Consider the following 16,665-nt stretch of genomic DNA (forward strand, 5'->3'; position numbering starts at 1 on the left):
TTTTAAATGATGAAATTCTGCAACTACAGGACTTTCATTGTCTGAAAAAGATCTCACAGATTATTATAGCTTTGAAAAGAGGAAGGATTCATGCACGACTCACTACAGTGATTCAGAGATACGTGACTTAAACCCTGCTGATCCTTTTCCTAGATGGTATTTCAAAAAAAAAAAAAAAAAGAGAGAGAGACAGTGGTGGGGGTGGATCTTTAAGTGTGTAGGGCGTCAAGGGGGGCAAAAGCTGGCTAAAAGGAAAGCTGTAAGAGGTGGAGCCATTAATTAGTAGGTCAAAGTAATTAACAGCAAGACACGGTTCGTTTAAAAAAAAAAAAAGTGTCCAAATCCAATGACATGATTTATTTCTGTCAAACAGTGAAACACGATTAAAACGACGGCGGGGTAATTAACATACAACCACTCTTAGCGAAATAAATTCTCAAGGCAGTAGTAAGCATACAAGGGAAAAACAAAAACAACTGCGCTATTAAATTTCACCATCAAATAAAAGAATACACCTTAATGACTATAGGACGTTTACATTTACAAAAAATCCTCACTGTCAGAAGAACAAAGATGTAAATTATGCTAAATAAGTCAGCTGAAATCCCTTATCTGTGCATCTTAATGAGCTTTTCTTTCCCATTAATGTCACAGTTATTGAATGGTTAGGAGTGCCTGACGTACCTCAGAGAATTCTAAAATGAGGTTTATGAGGAATTGCTTGAAGTCCTTGAGAAGAAAACATCTTGAGCTGTTCTTCTTTCATGTTGAAGAAGCCCTGATAACCATGGACATGCAATATTGGACAAAGGAACAGTGGAATAAGGAACAAAACAATACGGGAGCTGTACATTTGATTGTTTTTAGAAGGCTATAAGCCCTTTATGACAATGAAAACTGAGAGTGTATGCAGGGTGTGTGTGAAAATGGGACAGTCTGTGTTTTGATCAGTGAATGTGTCTGCTTTCTCCTCTTGTCACCGTTTCATGTTGTTCAGTCGCACAGTCTTCTCCAACTCAAACTGCCGCTGGTCTACTCGCTCTAGGAAGTTCTTTCGCTCCACGTACCTACAGACAAAGAAAGCAGAGATGGTGAGGACACTGAGATAATGGTGGAGGAAATAAAGCACATGTAAACAAGCCCTTAGCAAGAATGACAGTGACACAAACCCTTGCTTTTTCATTTGTCTGTGTGAGTTCAATGACTGCATACACTGAAAATCATCTTTTTGCAACTGTTACACACTACATCTCCAGTGATTTCTAAAGCTTCTTTCTGTGCTTTTGTTGCCGTTTTTCAATTGTGCCTTGGAACGAAGTACAACGGTGGTGAGTGGGGACAGTGGGGTGTTGGTAAATGTCAGCACTCAGGTGGTAAAGTGTTTTCACACACATATTTGTTTCTTTTTTTAGGCATGCTGGCTTCACGATGCTACTACCTGTCACAAGTGGTTTGCAATTGTGAAGAACCGCAGAAATTCACATTTTGGATGGTTTCATTTTCTGACATACCCCATTCAGGTTTCGAAAACTGTATGATTTTTTTTAGAATATTTTTGTTTGTTTTTGTCAATGCGGTCCAATTTCATTTGGAAAAAACAGTTGAGGTCAAAAGTTTATACACCTTGCAGAATCTGAAAAATGTTAATTATTCAACCAAAATAAGAGGGATCATACAAAATGCTTGTTGTTTTTTATTTAGTACTGACCTGAATAAGATATTTCACATAATTGGCGTTTACAATTGCATGATGTTCTTCAGAAAAATCCTTCAAGTCCCACAAATTCTTAGATTTTTCAGCATTTTTGTGTAATTGAACCCTTTCCAATGACTGTATGATTTTGAGAGACATCTTTTCACATTGAGAACAACTGAGGGAGTCATATGCAACTATTACAGAAGGTTCAAACACTCAATGATACTCTAAAAGGAAAAACTGTGCATTAAGAGTTGGGGGTGTAAACTTTTGAATACAAAGATTTGTACATTTTTCTTATTTTGCCTAAATATCCTTTTTTACATTTAGTACTGCCCTTCAGAACCTACAGAAGACACTTACATGCTTCCCAGAAGACAAAATAAGTTCAATTTACCCTGATCTTCAAATTCAAAAAGTTTTCACCCCCGGCTCTTAATGCATTGTTTTTTGATCTGAAGCATCAGTAAGCATTTTAGCCTTCTGTAAAAGTTGCATATGAGTCCCTTAGTTGTCCTCAGTGTGAAAAGATGGATCTCAAAATCAGTCATTGTTGGAAAGGATTCAAATACACAAAAATGCTGAAAAACCAAAGAATTTGTGGGACCTAAAGGATTTTTCTGAAGAACAGCGGGCAGTTTAACTGTTAAGGACAACAGAGGAACTCGTGAACTATTACTAAACAAAAAAAAAAAAAAAAAAAAACAGCTTTGGATCATTCAGGTAACAACACAGTATGAAGAATTAAGTGCATGTAAACTTTTGAACAAGGTAATTTTTATAAATTCAACTATTATTTTCTCTTGTAGACTATACGTAAACATCTTTTATGTGAAATATCTTATTCAGGTCAGCGCTAAATAAAAAATAACATGCTTTTTGGTCAAATAACTAACATATTTGCAGATTCTGCAAGGTGTATGTAAACTTTTGCCCTTAACTGCATCTTCTTTTGCGTTCCACAGAGGAAATAAAGTCATACAGACTAGCTCAAATGATCAAAAGCCAGAATTTGTTTTAGACAACACAATAGTGGCTGTAGTGAACCTGTATCCATTAGATGTCGGAGGTTACAGGTGCATGTATTCAGCCTCCCTGTTTACTGTCATTACAAGACTCGCCGACACTCAGCGTAAGAGCAGATGCTGAGGAGAAAGAGAATAAAATGGCCCTTTCAGGCTGGCATCATCTGGTTTTGTGGTTTTCCTTATAATAGTCTAGGTTCAGGTTCAGGGAGCTGGCTGATGATCAGCAGAGAAGGCCATCTCCCACACAAAGCTTTATGTGAGGTCTAAATGAATTGTTCTGTAGAGCACTGTGCACACTAGGAAAACCCTTGGAGCAGATGCTATGCAGACATGTGATGCTACAGAGCAGAGACTGAACATTTTATTAGATATCACATCACGCCCCTGCCAATGATGAAAAGAAGACAGAGCAAAAACTGATTGCCTGCGTCTTGTTTGAAGTCCTAATGGGATCTCTGTGAAACACACACACAAACACCCACATGCTCCCAAACACAATCTGGCTTGAGTAACACAGTGGGTTTAAATGGCTCATATCGTGCATTTTTTACAGTTGGTATGAAATTATATTTCCAAATTTTTTAAATCCTATCGACTGAATCACAATATCACAACTTGACATAATTCTCTCTAGTGACATTTGTTGAATTTCTGCAATCATTTAGTTCACTTGAATCCCACCATCAAAACCTAACATCTATCTGCCACTACATTTTTACTTTCTTTTTTCAATCTTTTGTTGAACTCAATGTATATCACAATACACAAGAAAAAAAAAAAAAAGCGATCGATACTTTAGTTTCACTGACACTTTAAGTCTTGTTTTTTTTCCCCCATTGTACTCAAAAGATCTTATTTTTCTGATTGCAGTCATTTTATTTTTTTGGATGGCCACAGATCAAAGGTTGGTCAGGTTAGTACTGGTGTCCCCCAGGGCTCAATTCTTGGTCCTTTGCTTTTAAGCATTTATATTTTTCTACTTTTTTTATGCTGATGACACCCAGATTTATATCCATTGGACTTTCCCCATCTTTCAGATTTTATTACATGGATGTCTAATAATTTTCTGTCATGCTTCTCAGCTCTCCCCATCAACTGCGCAATACTGTTTTGTTTGTTTGTTTGTTTGTTTGTTTTTCTTTAGCTATCTGTTGATGGGTTGGGCTGGTGCTAAAAAATAAATTAAATTAAAAATTTGGAGATATTTTTGAAGCCAGCCTATCATTTCAGCCTAAAATTTTTGGGAGGGCTAGGGTTGTAGACCATATAAACCCCTGTTTTGGTGTCGTTGTATTGGCTCCTAGTAAGATTCTGCATTCATGTTAAAATCCTTATGTTAACATACAAGGTACTGCATGGTCTGGCTTCTCAGTACCTGGCCGAGCTTTTAAAGGGAACCCTGGAAGTTAAGACTTGTATGGCTTAATGTAACATAAATAATCTGTATTACTAAAATATGCAGGGGGGGGGGGTGTCATTATAATGTGAAATGGTTGCACTTGGTGGGCTACTGGCATCTGTTGCTATTTTTACTGCAACACAACTCTGAAAACACAACCCGTAAAATAAAATACTGATACAATGACCACAGCTATCGAAAACTTATAGGTGGCAAAGGATATAAGTGTAGGCTTAAACTAAATGCCGTACTATAGATTTTTCCCCACTAAACGCTCCCAGACATCAAGTGAAATCTACGCTGAGAAACTCCTTCAGTGGCTTCCATAGCATTTCTTGTCAAAATAATGGTGCCCCCCATAGTCCAAAAAATGTATAAAATAATATGGATTTTTTTAAATAATGCAAGTCTTTCAGTAAGAGGCATCATTTACGTTATATTAAGCCATGCAAGTCTTAATAACCGGGGGTCCCTTATTCAAAACCTTATTCACCTAGTCATGATTTGTTTGTTTTTTTCTGAGTGGTCTTTTAATCATCTTCTCATCTCCCGGTTGGCATCAGGAAAGCAAATTCGTTAGGTGTTTTTAAATCCCGCCTTAAAATTTTTCCTTCAGCATTGCTTTTACTTGATTATTTATGGTTTTAGTTTCTTGTTTGCTTATTTTGTGTTATATACATTTTTTTTTTTTTTTTTTTAGTTTTGTTGTGCTTGCTGTAAAGTGCTTTGAGAAAGGCGCTATACAAAATAAATGTATTATTATTATTACCATTATTCATGGTAAATTTTTGCCATCAAAACAGACAAATTTATGCCCACTTTCCCCTCGTCTCTGACCTTTACAACTGCTCTGGTCTTTTTTCACGCTGTCTTTAAGAGTGCTATGTAAATGCCATTTTTGCATATGAAATGAGAAACAGCAATTTGCTGCGCTTACACATGGGCTGAAGGTTTGCTGTTGGGTCCAATATAGCTTGTGCTGCCGCCTTTTTTAATGTCAGCTTTATTGAATAGAAATGTATTGTGCAATTACACTGCAGGAGGATTACATAATCATACACTGCCATTCAAAAGTTTGGGATTGGTACGATTTTTAATGCTTTTTAAAGTGGACTTTTTTGCTCATCAAGGCTGCATTTATTTGATTAAAAATAAAGAAAAACTTTGTAATATTATAAATAAGAAAAACTGTAATATTGTGAAACGTTAATGCAATTTAAAACAGTGGTTTTCTAATTTAATATACTTTTAAATATAATTTATTCCTGTGATGCAAAGCATTTTTCAGCATCATTACTATTCAGTGTCACATGATCCTTCAGAAATCATTCTAACATTCAGATTTTTTTATCAGTGTTGGAAACTTGTGCTGCTTAATATTTTTTTTTTCATCCAAAGTTGCGAATTTAACTTATGTGCAAAATTGAAATATCGCAAAAACATTTGTAAGTAAGCTCCGTTTACATCTAACAATTCTTTGAGAACAAAATCTCAAAGGATTCTTTGATAAATAAAACATCAAAAAGAACAGCATTTATTTATTTCTTTAAAAGAAGTTAATACTTTTATTTAGCAAGAATGTGTTAAATTGATAAAAAGTGATAGTAAAGACTTGTATTGTTAGAAAATATTTCTGTTTTGAAAAAATGCTGTTCTTTTTAACTTATTCATCAAAGAATCCTGAAAAAAGCATCACAGCTTCCAAAATATTAAGCAGCACAACTATTTCCAACATTGATAATAAGAGTAATAAATCAGTATATTAGATGATTTATGAAGGATCACGTGACACCGAAGACTGGAGTAATGGCTGATGAAAATTCAGCTTTGCGTCACAGAAATAAACTATATTTTAAAGTATATTAAAATACATTTTATTTATTTTTGATTATGTTATTTTGAATTGCAGTAATATCAGTATTTTCGGTAACACTTTACAATAAGGTTCATTAGTTAACATTAGTTAACCACATTAGTTAACATGAACTAATAATGAACTGCACTTATACAGCATTTATTAATCTTTGTTAATGTTAATTTCAACATTTACTAATACATTATTAAAATTTTGTTAACATTAGTAAATGCAGTGTGAACTAACATGAACAAACAATGAACAACTGTATTTCCATTAACTAACGTTAATAAAGATTAGTAAATACAGTAACAAATGTATTGCTCATGGTTAGTTCATGTTAGTTAATACATTAACTAATGTTTAACTAATGAACCTTATTGTAAAGTGTTACCATTTTTTCTGTATTTTTGATCAAATAAATGGAACTTTGATGAGCATAAGAGACTTTTTTTTAACTTTAAAAAATGTACTGATCCCAAACTTTTGAGTGGCAGTGTATGTCAATTGAATTTTTTTCAGGGACATAAAAAAAAACAAAAACTCTAGGTTCTACAACCAGCCAGGAACAGCATAGGTTTTTCCATATTTTACTCTTGTCTATCCGTTTTGCATTCTAATAAATACTACAATTCCATAGCACTAAAATTAAATTCTAAATTCTTTTTAAATTAAAGAACAATTGATTTTTCACAACATGACCCATTTAAAGCTAATTTAGTTTTTTTGTTTACCTAGTTAAATTCTGTAAACAGAGAAACATTGTGCATCCTGCCTGCAGGACAAAGAGCACAATCTGTCACATGTCCTCTCCATTTCCCCTAAATCCCAGCAGAAGGTCATTCTCCCCAGTGTCTCAATCCCAGGATGCTCTGGAAGCTCCATTGCCCAACTATCCATTTGCCTCCAGAGACACAAGGCCCTGGGTTTACCAACTGCGTGAGCTCTGACAGATCTGGGTGCATTTGTCGTCCTACATTTGGTGAAAAGAAAAAAAGTTCTGCAACCATCAGTCTCGCACTGAAAGCAGCCCTTACAGTCCTGTGGGCATACAGTTTGGCCTAGCGGCCTGCAAACTATGCTATTCTTTGGTCTGCGCATCCTCCACACCCTTCAGCGATCCTCCTCTTAAACCACATCCCTCTCAGAGAAACAGAAATATGGAAACAGTGGCAGACCATAATTTTGTCTGCTTTATTTTTAAACCCCCAGGCCAGGTTTTTAATTTAGTAACTCTTCCACTCCCTACAACTGTCTGATAAAGAGCTAACACAGTGCTTTTCATCCATATATTAAAAAAAAAAAGCATCAGGCCATTTTAGGAAAGCCACAGCATCGATCCTGAGTGTGCAATGAGATTTAAACAGATAGTTTACCCAAAAATTGTAATTCTGCTACTATTTAATCACTTATTGCAAACCTGTATGACTTTTTTTTTAATTCTTCAGATTACAATGCATGTCTTCTGTGAAATACAATGAAATTCAGAAGGGTTCAAAACAACAATAGACCCCATTGATCCTCACTGTACAGATGGAAAAAAATAAACATTTAAAAGAAATATGAAAAGAAAAAAGAAAGTCGATCACACAGGTTTGGAACAACATGAAAATGAGTAAATGATGGCGGAACTCTCTTTAACTCAACAAATGTGTAGTAAGGGAGTAAAATAAAGTTAATTGGATGCACAAATTATGTCATAGCACATCACTATCCCCTTAGGACAAGATGCAAAGCTTCTCCTCCCTCACATCCCTGCTTGTTTTTACACTAAATGCATCTTGGGAGCGGGGTAACGTCGCACAAATGTGGCACTGCATTACCCCAGAGGAATGTAGGATGGGTAACTATGGTGACAGGGCTCGTTTTGCACGGTATTTTCAACAACAACAACGTTGATGCACTACTGAAAAAAAACCTAAAGCCACATCTGTGGCATGGAACCCAAGAGACCTCACAATTACTCACCTCCCGAAACCCATCGGTGTGCATTCACGAAACAAATGTTCCGCCAAAAGATTTCACTTCTTCCTAAACTCACTATGAATGAAATCTAATCACAACTATGGAGTAGAGACACACAAACTATGTGTGTGTAGATCTCAATTATGGTCTTGTTTAATTTCCAAAGCCTTTTGAAGTCTGAAAACTGTGATGTAGATTACTAGCACTACAGTCGGTCCTGACAGGGTAAGTATACTTAATCTACGAACGTTATTTTCAATCCCTTAAACATAATAATTTGTATCATAATGTTGTAATTTGCCAGAAAAGACCATGTATTTAGGTTTGTGGTAGCAACCCTGGAGACAAGCAGAAATTAGCTTGCTATGTAAAGAAACCGTCCATACAGAGTACGGTTCACTCTCTATCATCTCTATATGCACTTAGTCTCCATTACAGCAGGCGTAAACCTTTCCACTGTAGACTGTTAGATATTAATTATACATTCGAGATGAATGAGGTATGTTGAGGGAGATCGATAAAGCGGTATGTCTCTCGGATCAGATATTATTAAAATGAAAACCTCTTTCAGAAACCCCATCCCTAAAATTAGGGAAAAAGGAGGGTGAGAACAGCATTTCTAATCCTGCATTTATGACTTGATTGTACTGTTGCATCTTTTATTTATTACTATGATGAAATGTGTTCAGAATTGCATGTGCGCTTGTATAAAAGAGATGTGGGCTAGAATGTCCTGCACAAAACTATACTAACATACAAAGGCGTTCGAAAAAATCCACTTGAGACAAAGCTTCAAATTTGCATTTTTCTCATTTAGAGCAGCTTTTTCCATTACAAGTGTTTTTTCTGCAGTGGGATTTGGCAAAAAGTTTAGCTTAAAAGTTTACATGAATTTCAGAACTGAAAAAGTACATCAAAACGCCAGCTCCTGCGTAGCTTATAACATTACGGTTGAACCACTGATGTTTTGTAAATGTCCTTACTACCTATTTAGTCAAAAATATCTTAATTTGTGTTCTGAAGATGAACAAAGTTCTTACAACTATTCCTTTAATAGGTGTAGAATACCTGTTAGACCTTTAGTCATAACATTTCTCCAGTTTTAAATCACACTAAGCTACACCCTGTTTCAATTCCAACTCAAACGAGAACCATGATGAAACTGTTGTAATAAAAGTGAGAAGTCAATACTGCAATATTTCATTCACTTCCTGTTAACACTATTAGAAACTTTTTGACCCTGGTTAACATAAGCTTTTTTGGGGAACAGTTTTGCATTATCAGCTTTTGAGTAAAGCTAAAGCCCTATTCCTCACCTCTTTCTCCTCAAGATAGCCATCAAGGCCAAGATAAGCAGGTTTAAATGAAGTGCTATTGGCTTAGTTCCCACTCTCATTCATTCTGCTGATCTACTGAATACTGATTCTAGACCAGTCTGGAGGGCAGTGTTAATCTCAAAATTACAAAGAGCTTTTTCATTCCGTCAACAATTCTAAACGAAATATAGACCAATTTGGAGTAGACATCACAGTTACATCACTTGCAGCTGCAAGCGCATTGAGGTGGCAGAAAAACACTGGTAAGAAGTGGAGTGAAACAAGTAAAATCCATGGAATAAAAGATAAAATGTATTGTGCCTTTGGCATTTTTTATTGAATACTGTCATTAAAGATGTCATTTGAAGCTAAACGCAGATGTTTAAATGGACAGACTATGGATGAGAACTGCTATGATTAGTCTTCTGAAACATACATTTGATTTTAACAATAGGCCTACATAATATTCACATTTGCAGTTCATAAAGAACATAATAATATATCCCTACAATTACAGCATGAAATACTATTTCAACCTATAACATTTTACATTTACCTACTTTATCTAATTTCTATGCAAATGCAAGTTTATATCTCCTAATTCGGATTTTATAACTCGATTTAACTGAACAATAGCGAGTTCCATTCTGAGGGGAAAAAAAGCCATGAAGTGTAGGATATAAACTCAAAGGAGAGAATGATGAGTTGATTTTTCTTATCAGATTTGTAAGATATAATCTCGGAATTGCAAGAATAAAATCAGAATTTTGAAATATAAACTCAAAATTACCTTCTTTATTATTTTATTCCATGGTTTCCATAGACTGCCATTTGAAAACGATCATCTGCCACCAGATAGGCTCCGCCCACAAAAACATCATCACTGTTTGCAAACACCGAATTGGTCTATAGAGTGAGCATTATGATGGCTTTTAAATCATTTTAATTAAAATATTACATACTGCAAGATATTAGCAGTGCACTTGCATTCATTTTTAAAAGAAGAAAAATCTAGAAAAAACAACCGTTTTAATAACCCAGTCAACAATGTCGACAAATGAACTGTAAGAGCTGAAGCTGAACACTAAATGAAGATCAGTAAACAGAAAACCCTTTTACAAGTGGGTTAATTTGCTCACCCAAATGCATTATATTAAAATTATATAACATTTAGTCTATGTACGTGACATGACAAAATATTGAGTCAATTTCAAAAAGATATTTTTGACTAAAATAATTGCTGCTGTCATTAAAGCAAAAGAGGAGCAAATGATGTTCTGATTTGCATTTAATTTGTTCTATTCAGCTTTTCACCCAAATTGCTATGATAATAACGTTTGAAATGGAAAAAATCCGTTTTAAAATGGTCACAAGTTGACTCATTTAAACTCTGTTGTATATTTGTTGTAGTTCATCCTTAATCGACCAATCACGTGTGTGAGCAGACACCTGCATTGACAGGTCATAAATTTAAAGGGACGGTTCACCCAAAAATGAAAATTCTGTCATTAATTACTCACAATCATGTCATTCCAAACCTGTAAGACCTTCAATCATCTTTATTTATTTTTGTTTTCTTTGCACACAAAGCATTCTTGTAGAACAACTGATGGACTATTTTAACAATGTCCTTACTACCTTTCTGGGCCTTGAACGTGTCAGTTGCATTGCTGTCTATGCAGGGTCAGAAAGCTTTCGGATTTCTCAGAAGATGAACGAAAGTCTTGACGGTTTGAAACGACATGAGGGGGAGTAATTAATGACAGAATTTTAATTTTTGGGTGAACTATCCCTTTAAAATCCCTTTAAAATCTCTACTACACATACACATATGCAGAGACAGCACATAACTTTTGACAGAGAAACAGTAAGGAATGGCTCATACTATGCTCATCTCTAGTCCTTAATACAACTGCAAAGGTCAGAATGTTAATCAAATGCATGTACAGCATATGGTTTTTACCCCAAATACATAAATTTTACTGTCTAGTTAACTTCAGTGCATAATTAATGAATTGCAATGTATTATAAAAACTGCGCTGAAATACAATACGCCAGCACGCTGTGGCTTTAAGCACTTAAGACACTTAATGATATTTATTCAGCTCTGATGAAAATCTCAGAAGCTGGTGTGAGACGCTAATGGGAGATAATATGAGATGATGTGTTTGTCTGGGTCACTAATGAGGCTTAAACATACCCTTCTTTGCCTCGATTATGGATTGCCAGCTCGTCTGAAATGCCCTCCTCTGTTTTAAAGGCATCCCAGTCCATCTTAGACTTCTCCAAAGTGCTCATCTTCTGCTTTTTGGACCCGATGCGATTCAGGATGCTCCCCATGCCCACTGGCCTCTTCGCACTAGAGGAAGAAAGATCATAAAAGATATTTTGGAGCAGGATTTTCAAATATTAAAATTGGCTGTTCTAACCGAGAGGAGCTAAAAATGTGTTTTTGAAAAGGCTCCAGTGACATTTTTGTTGGATTTCAAAGTGGAAACAGATCATCTGCATCAAAATAATGTGGTTAAAAATGCAGGAAGACAGACAGAAGGACAGAGGGAAAAATATTTCATCATTTTATTCATGAAGAGGCAATCTAATGCTGACGTTAACATAGCTGGTATGTTTCTTGCAACATGCTGCCGGAACAAAGATGTGTTTTGAACATTACCAAAGTCATCTTGACACTAAGGTTGCGCTTGGCTGCAGTAATGAAATGTTAAACGATCTGTGGAATGAAAGAGCTGAAGAGTCCAGACCAGCGGCCCTCCCTCTTGTATGTGGGTGCCAGAGAGAGTGAGTGGGCTAGGGGTCTGCAGGGGGAATGGGGGGCGGCAATAGGACCTTGGGGTGCATTAGAGGGTGCCGGGGTGTCCAAGGACAGACGGTTTCACGCTCAAGCGAGTCATAGGAGAAAGTCTGCCATGAGGAACGAGAAGGAAAATTGTGTGTACGTGGAAGATGGTACAATTGTTTTCAGAATATGAAATGAATCTAAAATATAAATAAACCAAAAGGTTTGGGTAGGAAGGTAGGCTCAAAAAAAATACAAAACTGCATCATGTATTAAAATTCCCTTATATAAATCAGTTGTTAACGCTCTGTTATGCTTCAAGCTGAAGTTAAATGAATGCTATGAACTTGTTTTACTTCATTGCAGGGTAAAAGGACTTCATTAATTTCTTAATGAACTGCAAATCACAGTTTCCTCACTGTGATCGAGTCGATTTAGCAGGACTTGTGTGTTCAACACATGCCGTGCACGTGCACACCGAGGAATGAGGCGACCCACAAACAGACACACATGACTAATGTCTAAAGGTCTGACAAAATGCATCTGCCATCTGTGCAAAAACTGTCAACATTATTCAAGGAGGAAAACAGGGAGGTGAAAAATGCAAGATGAAAAAATGGAACAAAGAAGAATGCTTTAACATCTGCAGGCACTAGGGTTGGGCGATGTCGACCAATTTGGCATCGTACGATGTCTAATGTGAAACATCACGATGGACGATGGCATCGTCTGCGGGGGGGCAGGGGTGAGGGATGGTTGTTGTTAAATAATTTATTCATAACGAATTAATTAATTGTAGCCTACCATTTCCACCAGTGCTTAATTTTAGCCGGATCCTCCCAGATCCTGTTCTGGAAAATGTCAGATTTTGAATTTTTGCGTTCCGGTATTTGTTTTTAAAGATCCGGCATTAACAAGTGCATTAGATCATGACAGTGAGTGCGTGCAAACGAGACAGAGCAAGCGCGGGTTTATGTAGATGTATTTGGAGGATGTGTGTTGGCCCTTAACATATTTTCGATCAGTTAGCTTTAAGTTCAAAATCGCTCTCATTGATTAACCCACTCTCTCCAAACAGAAGCAGCAGAATGTTTAGAGAGAAAGTGTAATATCAGAAATAATACCAAATCAAGCGAAATATTATTATGTATTAACATTATAAACATAGCTATAAGTTAGTTACCCTGACTCCAAAACGAATCATTTAAATGTAACGGTATTCAGAACAAAACAGGAATAAAACAAAATATATAAAGTTAAGAAACCAAAACAAAGCGAAACTAAAAATAGCAGGCGTTGGGCTCACATACTTCTTTAATTTGGCACAAATTCAAGTGTTTCCATATTCCCAATGTATTTGAATGATAAACTGTTATTTATAATGTATACTAGGCTTTGTACTGTACGTTCGTATTTCGATGGAAAAAAATATATTCTCTTGTTTTTGTTCCAAGCTCTGTTCGTTATGGTAAAACCATGAAAAAGGCATATTTGGTGTAGTTTATTTAATCTAATTTAATTAAAATTATTTTGATTTTTTTCTGCTGTTTTTGTATGCCTCATTTATTAACGTAAATGAACTAGTTCATGTAATTCGTTTGGAGTTCACTGTAATTTGTATTGTGATCACTAACAACTTCCTTGTTGTTATTTCCTCATAATAATAATAATAATAATAATAATAATAATAATAATAAAATAAGTAAAAATGTGGAAATTGAAAGCATGCATTTCATTTGGCTATATAGTGATTAAAAGTGTGTGTTTTTCGCGAGCAGGTTGCTGCTGCGGCGGGGGCGGGGGCGGGGCGGGCCGCTGCGGGGGCGGGGCGGAGGATCGCGATGCCGGCTCAGCATCGTGATGTCTATCGGCCATCGGCGATGGACGATGGCATCGTCTATCGACCCAACCCTAGCAGGCACACAACTACTCTTTCCTCCTTATTAATAAGCTTTCCACATTAGGTATTTTCTTACAATATCTGCTCATATTCATCCATAAGTACGTGCAAACTTTAATACATTATTTATTATTACATTATGTTATTAAATTTTTCCAATGTTTTATATATATGCCTTCTACAGAATTTGTGCAAACCTGCTGTCCCATAACCAAAAACACATTTAAAAAGCATTCAAGTATTCAAATCTTAGATGTTTACTAAAAATCTTCTATCATCTATTGAAACCCCACAATAATATTTAAAATATCAGTTAGCTTAATATATAAAATCATCATTTAGTGGGTACTGGCAATTGGGAGGAGACTGTCCCAAACCCTAACACCAGAATTTCAACTTTTGAAAATGATATTCAACTATTTTTTGCATTTTCTTTGTAAATTATGAAACTAAATTATGAAACAGTGTATGTTTTAGTCCATTGGCTGAGCCTGATTTTAACTACACCCCTACATTTATGATCAGGAAATATTTATGTGTCACTCTCTCTCTTAAAGCTACATGGTGAATAGATATGCCCATCATTTTGAGGTAAACGTGTTGAAAAGTCTGAAAAAGTCTTTTTTTGGGAGTTCTTCAATAACATTTAGTTTTTTTATGTCTACCACTGTTCAGAACTGTGCTAGATAATCTAACCATGTGCTAGGTTCAAAAAGTATATAAAATTGTCACTACCATTATTAACTATTTGGTGGAGTTTTGGTAGTGACATCTTTGTTGTTGTTTTTTTGGGTGTTATCCCATAAAATTGTCACTACCAAAACAGTCACGACCGAAACATATCATACAACAGTGGGAATACACAATCCTCATATTTGGGGAAAATAAACAAAATTTTAGTACCGTCATGCAATTCTTTAGCATTTGAGTATGTTTTAGAAGTGTTTTAGTTTGCAAGTTAAAATTCGTTGATATGATGTGGTCGCTACCAAAACATTACTGTAACTACAAAAATGTGCTGTCACGACAGAAACATGGGATGTTTTGTCAAAAATAAAGTATACTAAATTATCAATTAAGATGTTAAGACGTTTTTTGGTTCAATGTATATTCAAACTATTGATTCCTTAACTTTGAAATCTGTATGATCAACTTTTTTGCCTTTGACAAAGACTGGATTCAAAATACAACAAATCTTATAACACTTGAAATATTGTTAAAAACGTAATTATTATTGATTTACCTCAAAAATAGGGCTGGGCGATTAATCGAAAAATAATCGAAATCGACATTCAGAACCTATAATCGTTAAAATTTTTCCAGGAAGATTATTTCAATTACTTTCCCTTTTAAAAACACTAGCGCTCCGTTCCGTTATTCCGCCGACATGTCAATGGATAGCTTAAACAGTATTTATACAGTAAAAAGTATTTACAGGATATACAAGGGTAATTTTATTTAGAGATACTGCTTATTTTCTACTTTTAATATGAAAAACATTGAAAATTATTTATTTTGTTTCCAATAGTGCAAGTTATTTATTTTCACTAATTTAAGAAAAATGTGACTTTTCGTTTTAAGCAATGCTTGCTTTAATTTCAGTTGTTCAACACTGATGTTCAATTAATAATCATAGATCGTAGATAGTGTGTTTCCTTCAATTATTTTAAAATCAAGTAATGCACCCTTCATCCAAAAATCTCTCGCTTGTAATATGTGAACATATTTACTGTACAAAACTTGTCAGTGAACTATGAGGGCAAAAAAATAAATATTATATAAATATAATTAAATATAATTTTATTAATAAATAAAATAATCGTTCATTAATCGTAATCGGGTTAAAATGTTCAATTAATCGAGATTTTGATTCTAAGCCAAATTGCCCAGCCCTACTCAAAAATAAAATAAAAATAGCAAAAAATATATACATTTACAATGTAGATGTAAGCAAAATCTTAATAGGTCAATATAACCCTTCTAATTCAATTATTACTACTGCGTTTCAGTAGTGACAAATTTAAGGAGAGGACAAATAATCCAAAACTTACTGAAAGTAAGTACAATATGAGAATTAACTGCACAATTACTAGAAATGTGCACCTTGGATATATTAAACAATTTGCATACATACATTTTTTTCCAAGACGTTTCCAACAAATATTATTTATATTTCAAATATTGTTGATATGTGTAGAACTGCACATATGCATGTACGCACACCTGCAAACTAAAGCATGTCAAATGAAGCCCATGATTACAAGCATCTTTGTGCCAGCTGTTTCACTGCAGTGCTGTTCCCACGATAGTCACAGGCTGGCCAGACAACACAGACTAAAATAATGTTGGGGTGCAAAAAAGGCAGCAAAAAGTAAAAATCAATAATGGTAAAATCAATACTGTAATTATATTCCCTCTGTTACAGCTGCATCCACAAACACATTTCATACGAGAAAAGCTCACCTGACTGCTGCACGACTGAAATCTTATTAAAGTCACATGGAAAACCACCACAAAGATTTCATATGAACAATTCAGCTAATTATTCACAGACTGGAGCACTTTGGCATTTTTCCATTAAAAATGACAACTGAAGAATAACTCATTTAAAACTGTAGCAAAGCAGTAGCCCTGCGCACAGTGTTGAATAAAGTATTCTCACATTGACTATTTTAACAATGTCCTTACTACCTTTCTGGGCCCTGAACATGT

The 16,665-nt window shown here is 35.1% G+C and overlaps 1 protein-coding gene across 1 annotated transcript in view; it reads right to left on the minus strand.

The window, feature by feature from the left end:
- Positions 1–344: 344 nt before the first annotated feature.
- cfdp1 (craniofacial development protein 1) overlaps positions 345–16,665 on the minus strand; it is a 39,509-nt gene continuing 23,188 nt past the window's right edge. Inside the window, exons 6-8 of the mRNA XM_073850896.1 lie at positions 11,460–11,618; positions 981–1,067; positions 345–778 (exon numbers count right to left, since the gene is read on the minus strand). Of these exons, the coding sequence (XP_073706997.1) occupies positions 763–778; positions 981–1,067; positions 11,460–11,618 (262 nt within the window). The 3' untranslated portion in view covers positions 345–762. The remainder of the gene's footprint in view (positions 779–980; positions 1,068–11,459; positions 11,619–16,665) is intronic.

This window comes from Garra rufa, chromosome 11 (genome assembly GCF_049309525.1).
Source record: "Garra rufa chromosome 11, GarRuf1.0, whole genome shotgun sequence".
Lineage (NCBI taxonomy): Eukaryota > Metazoa > Chordata > Actinopteri > Cypriniformes > Cyprinidae > Garra > Garra rufa.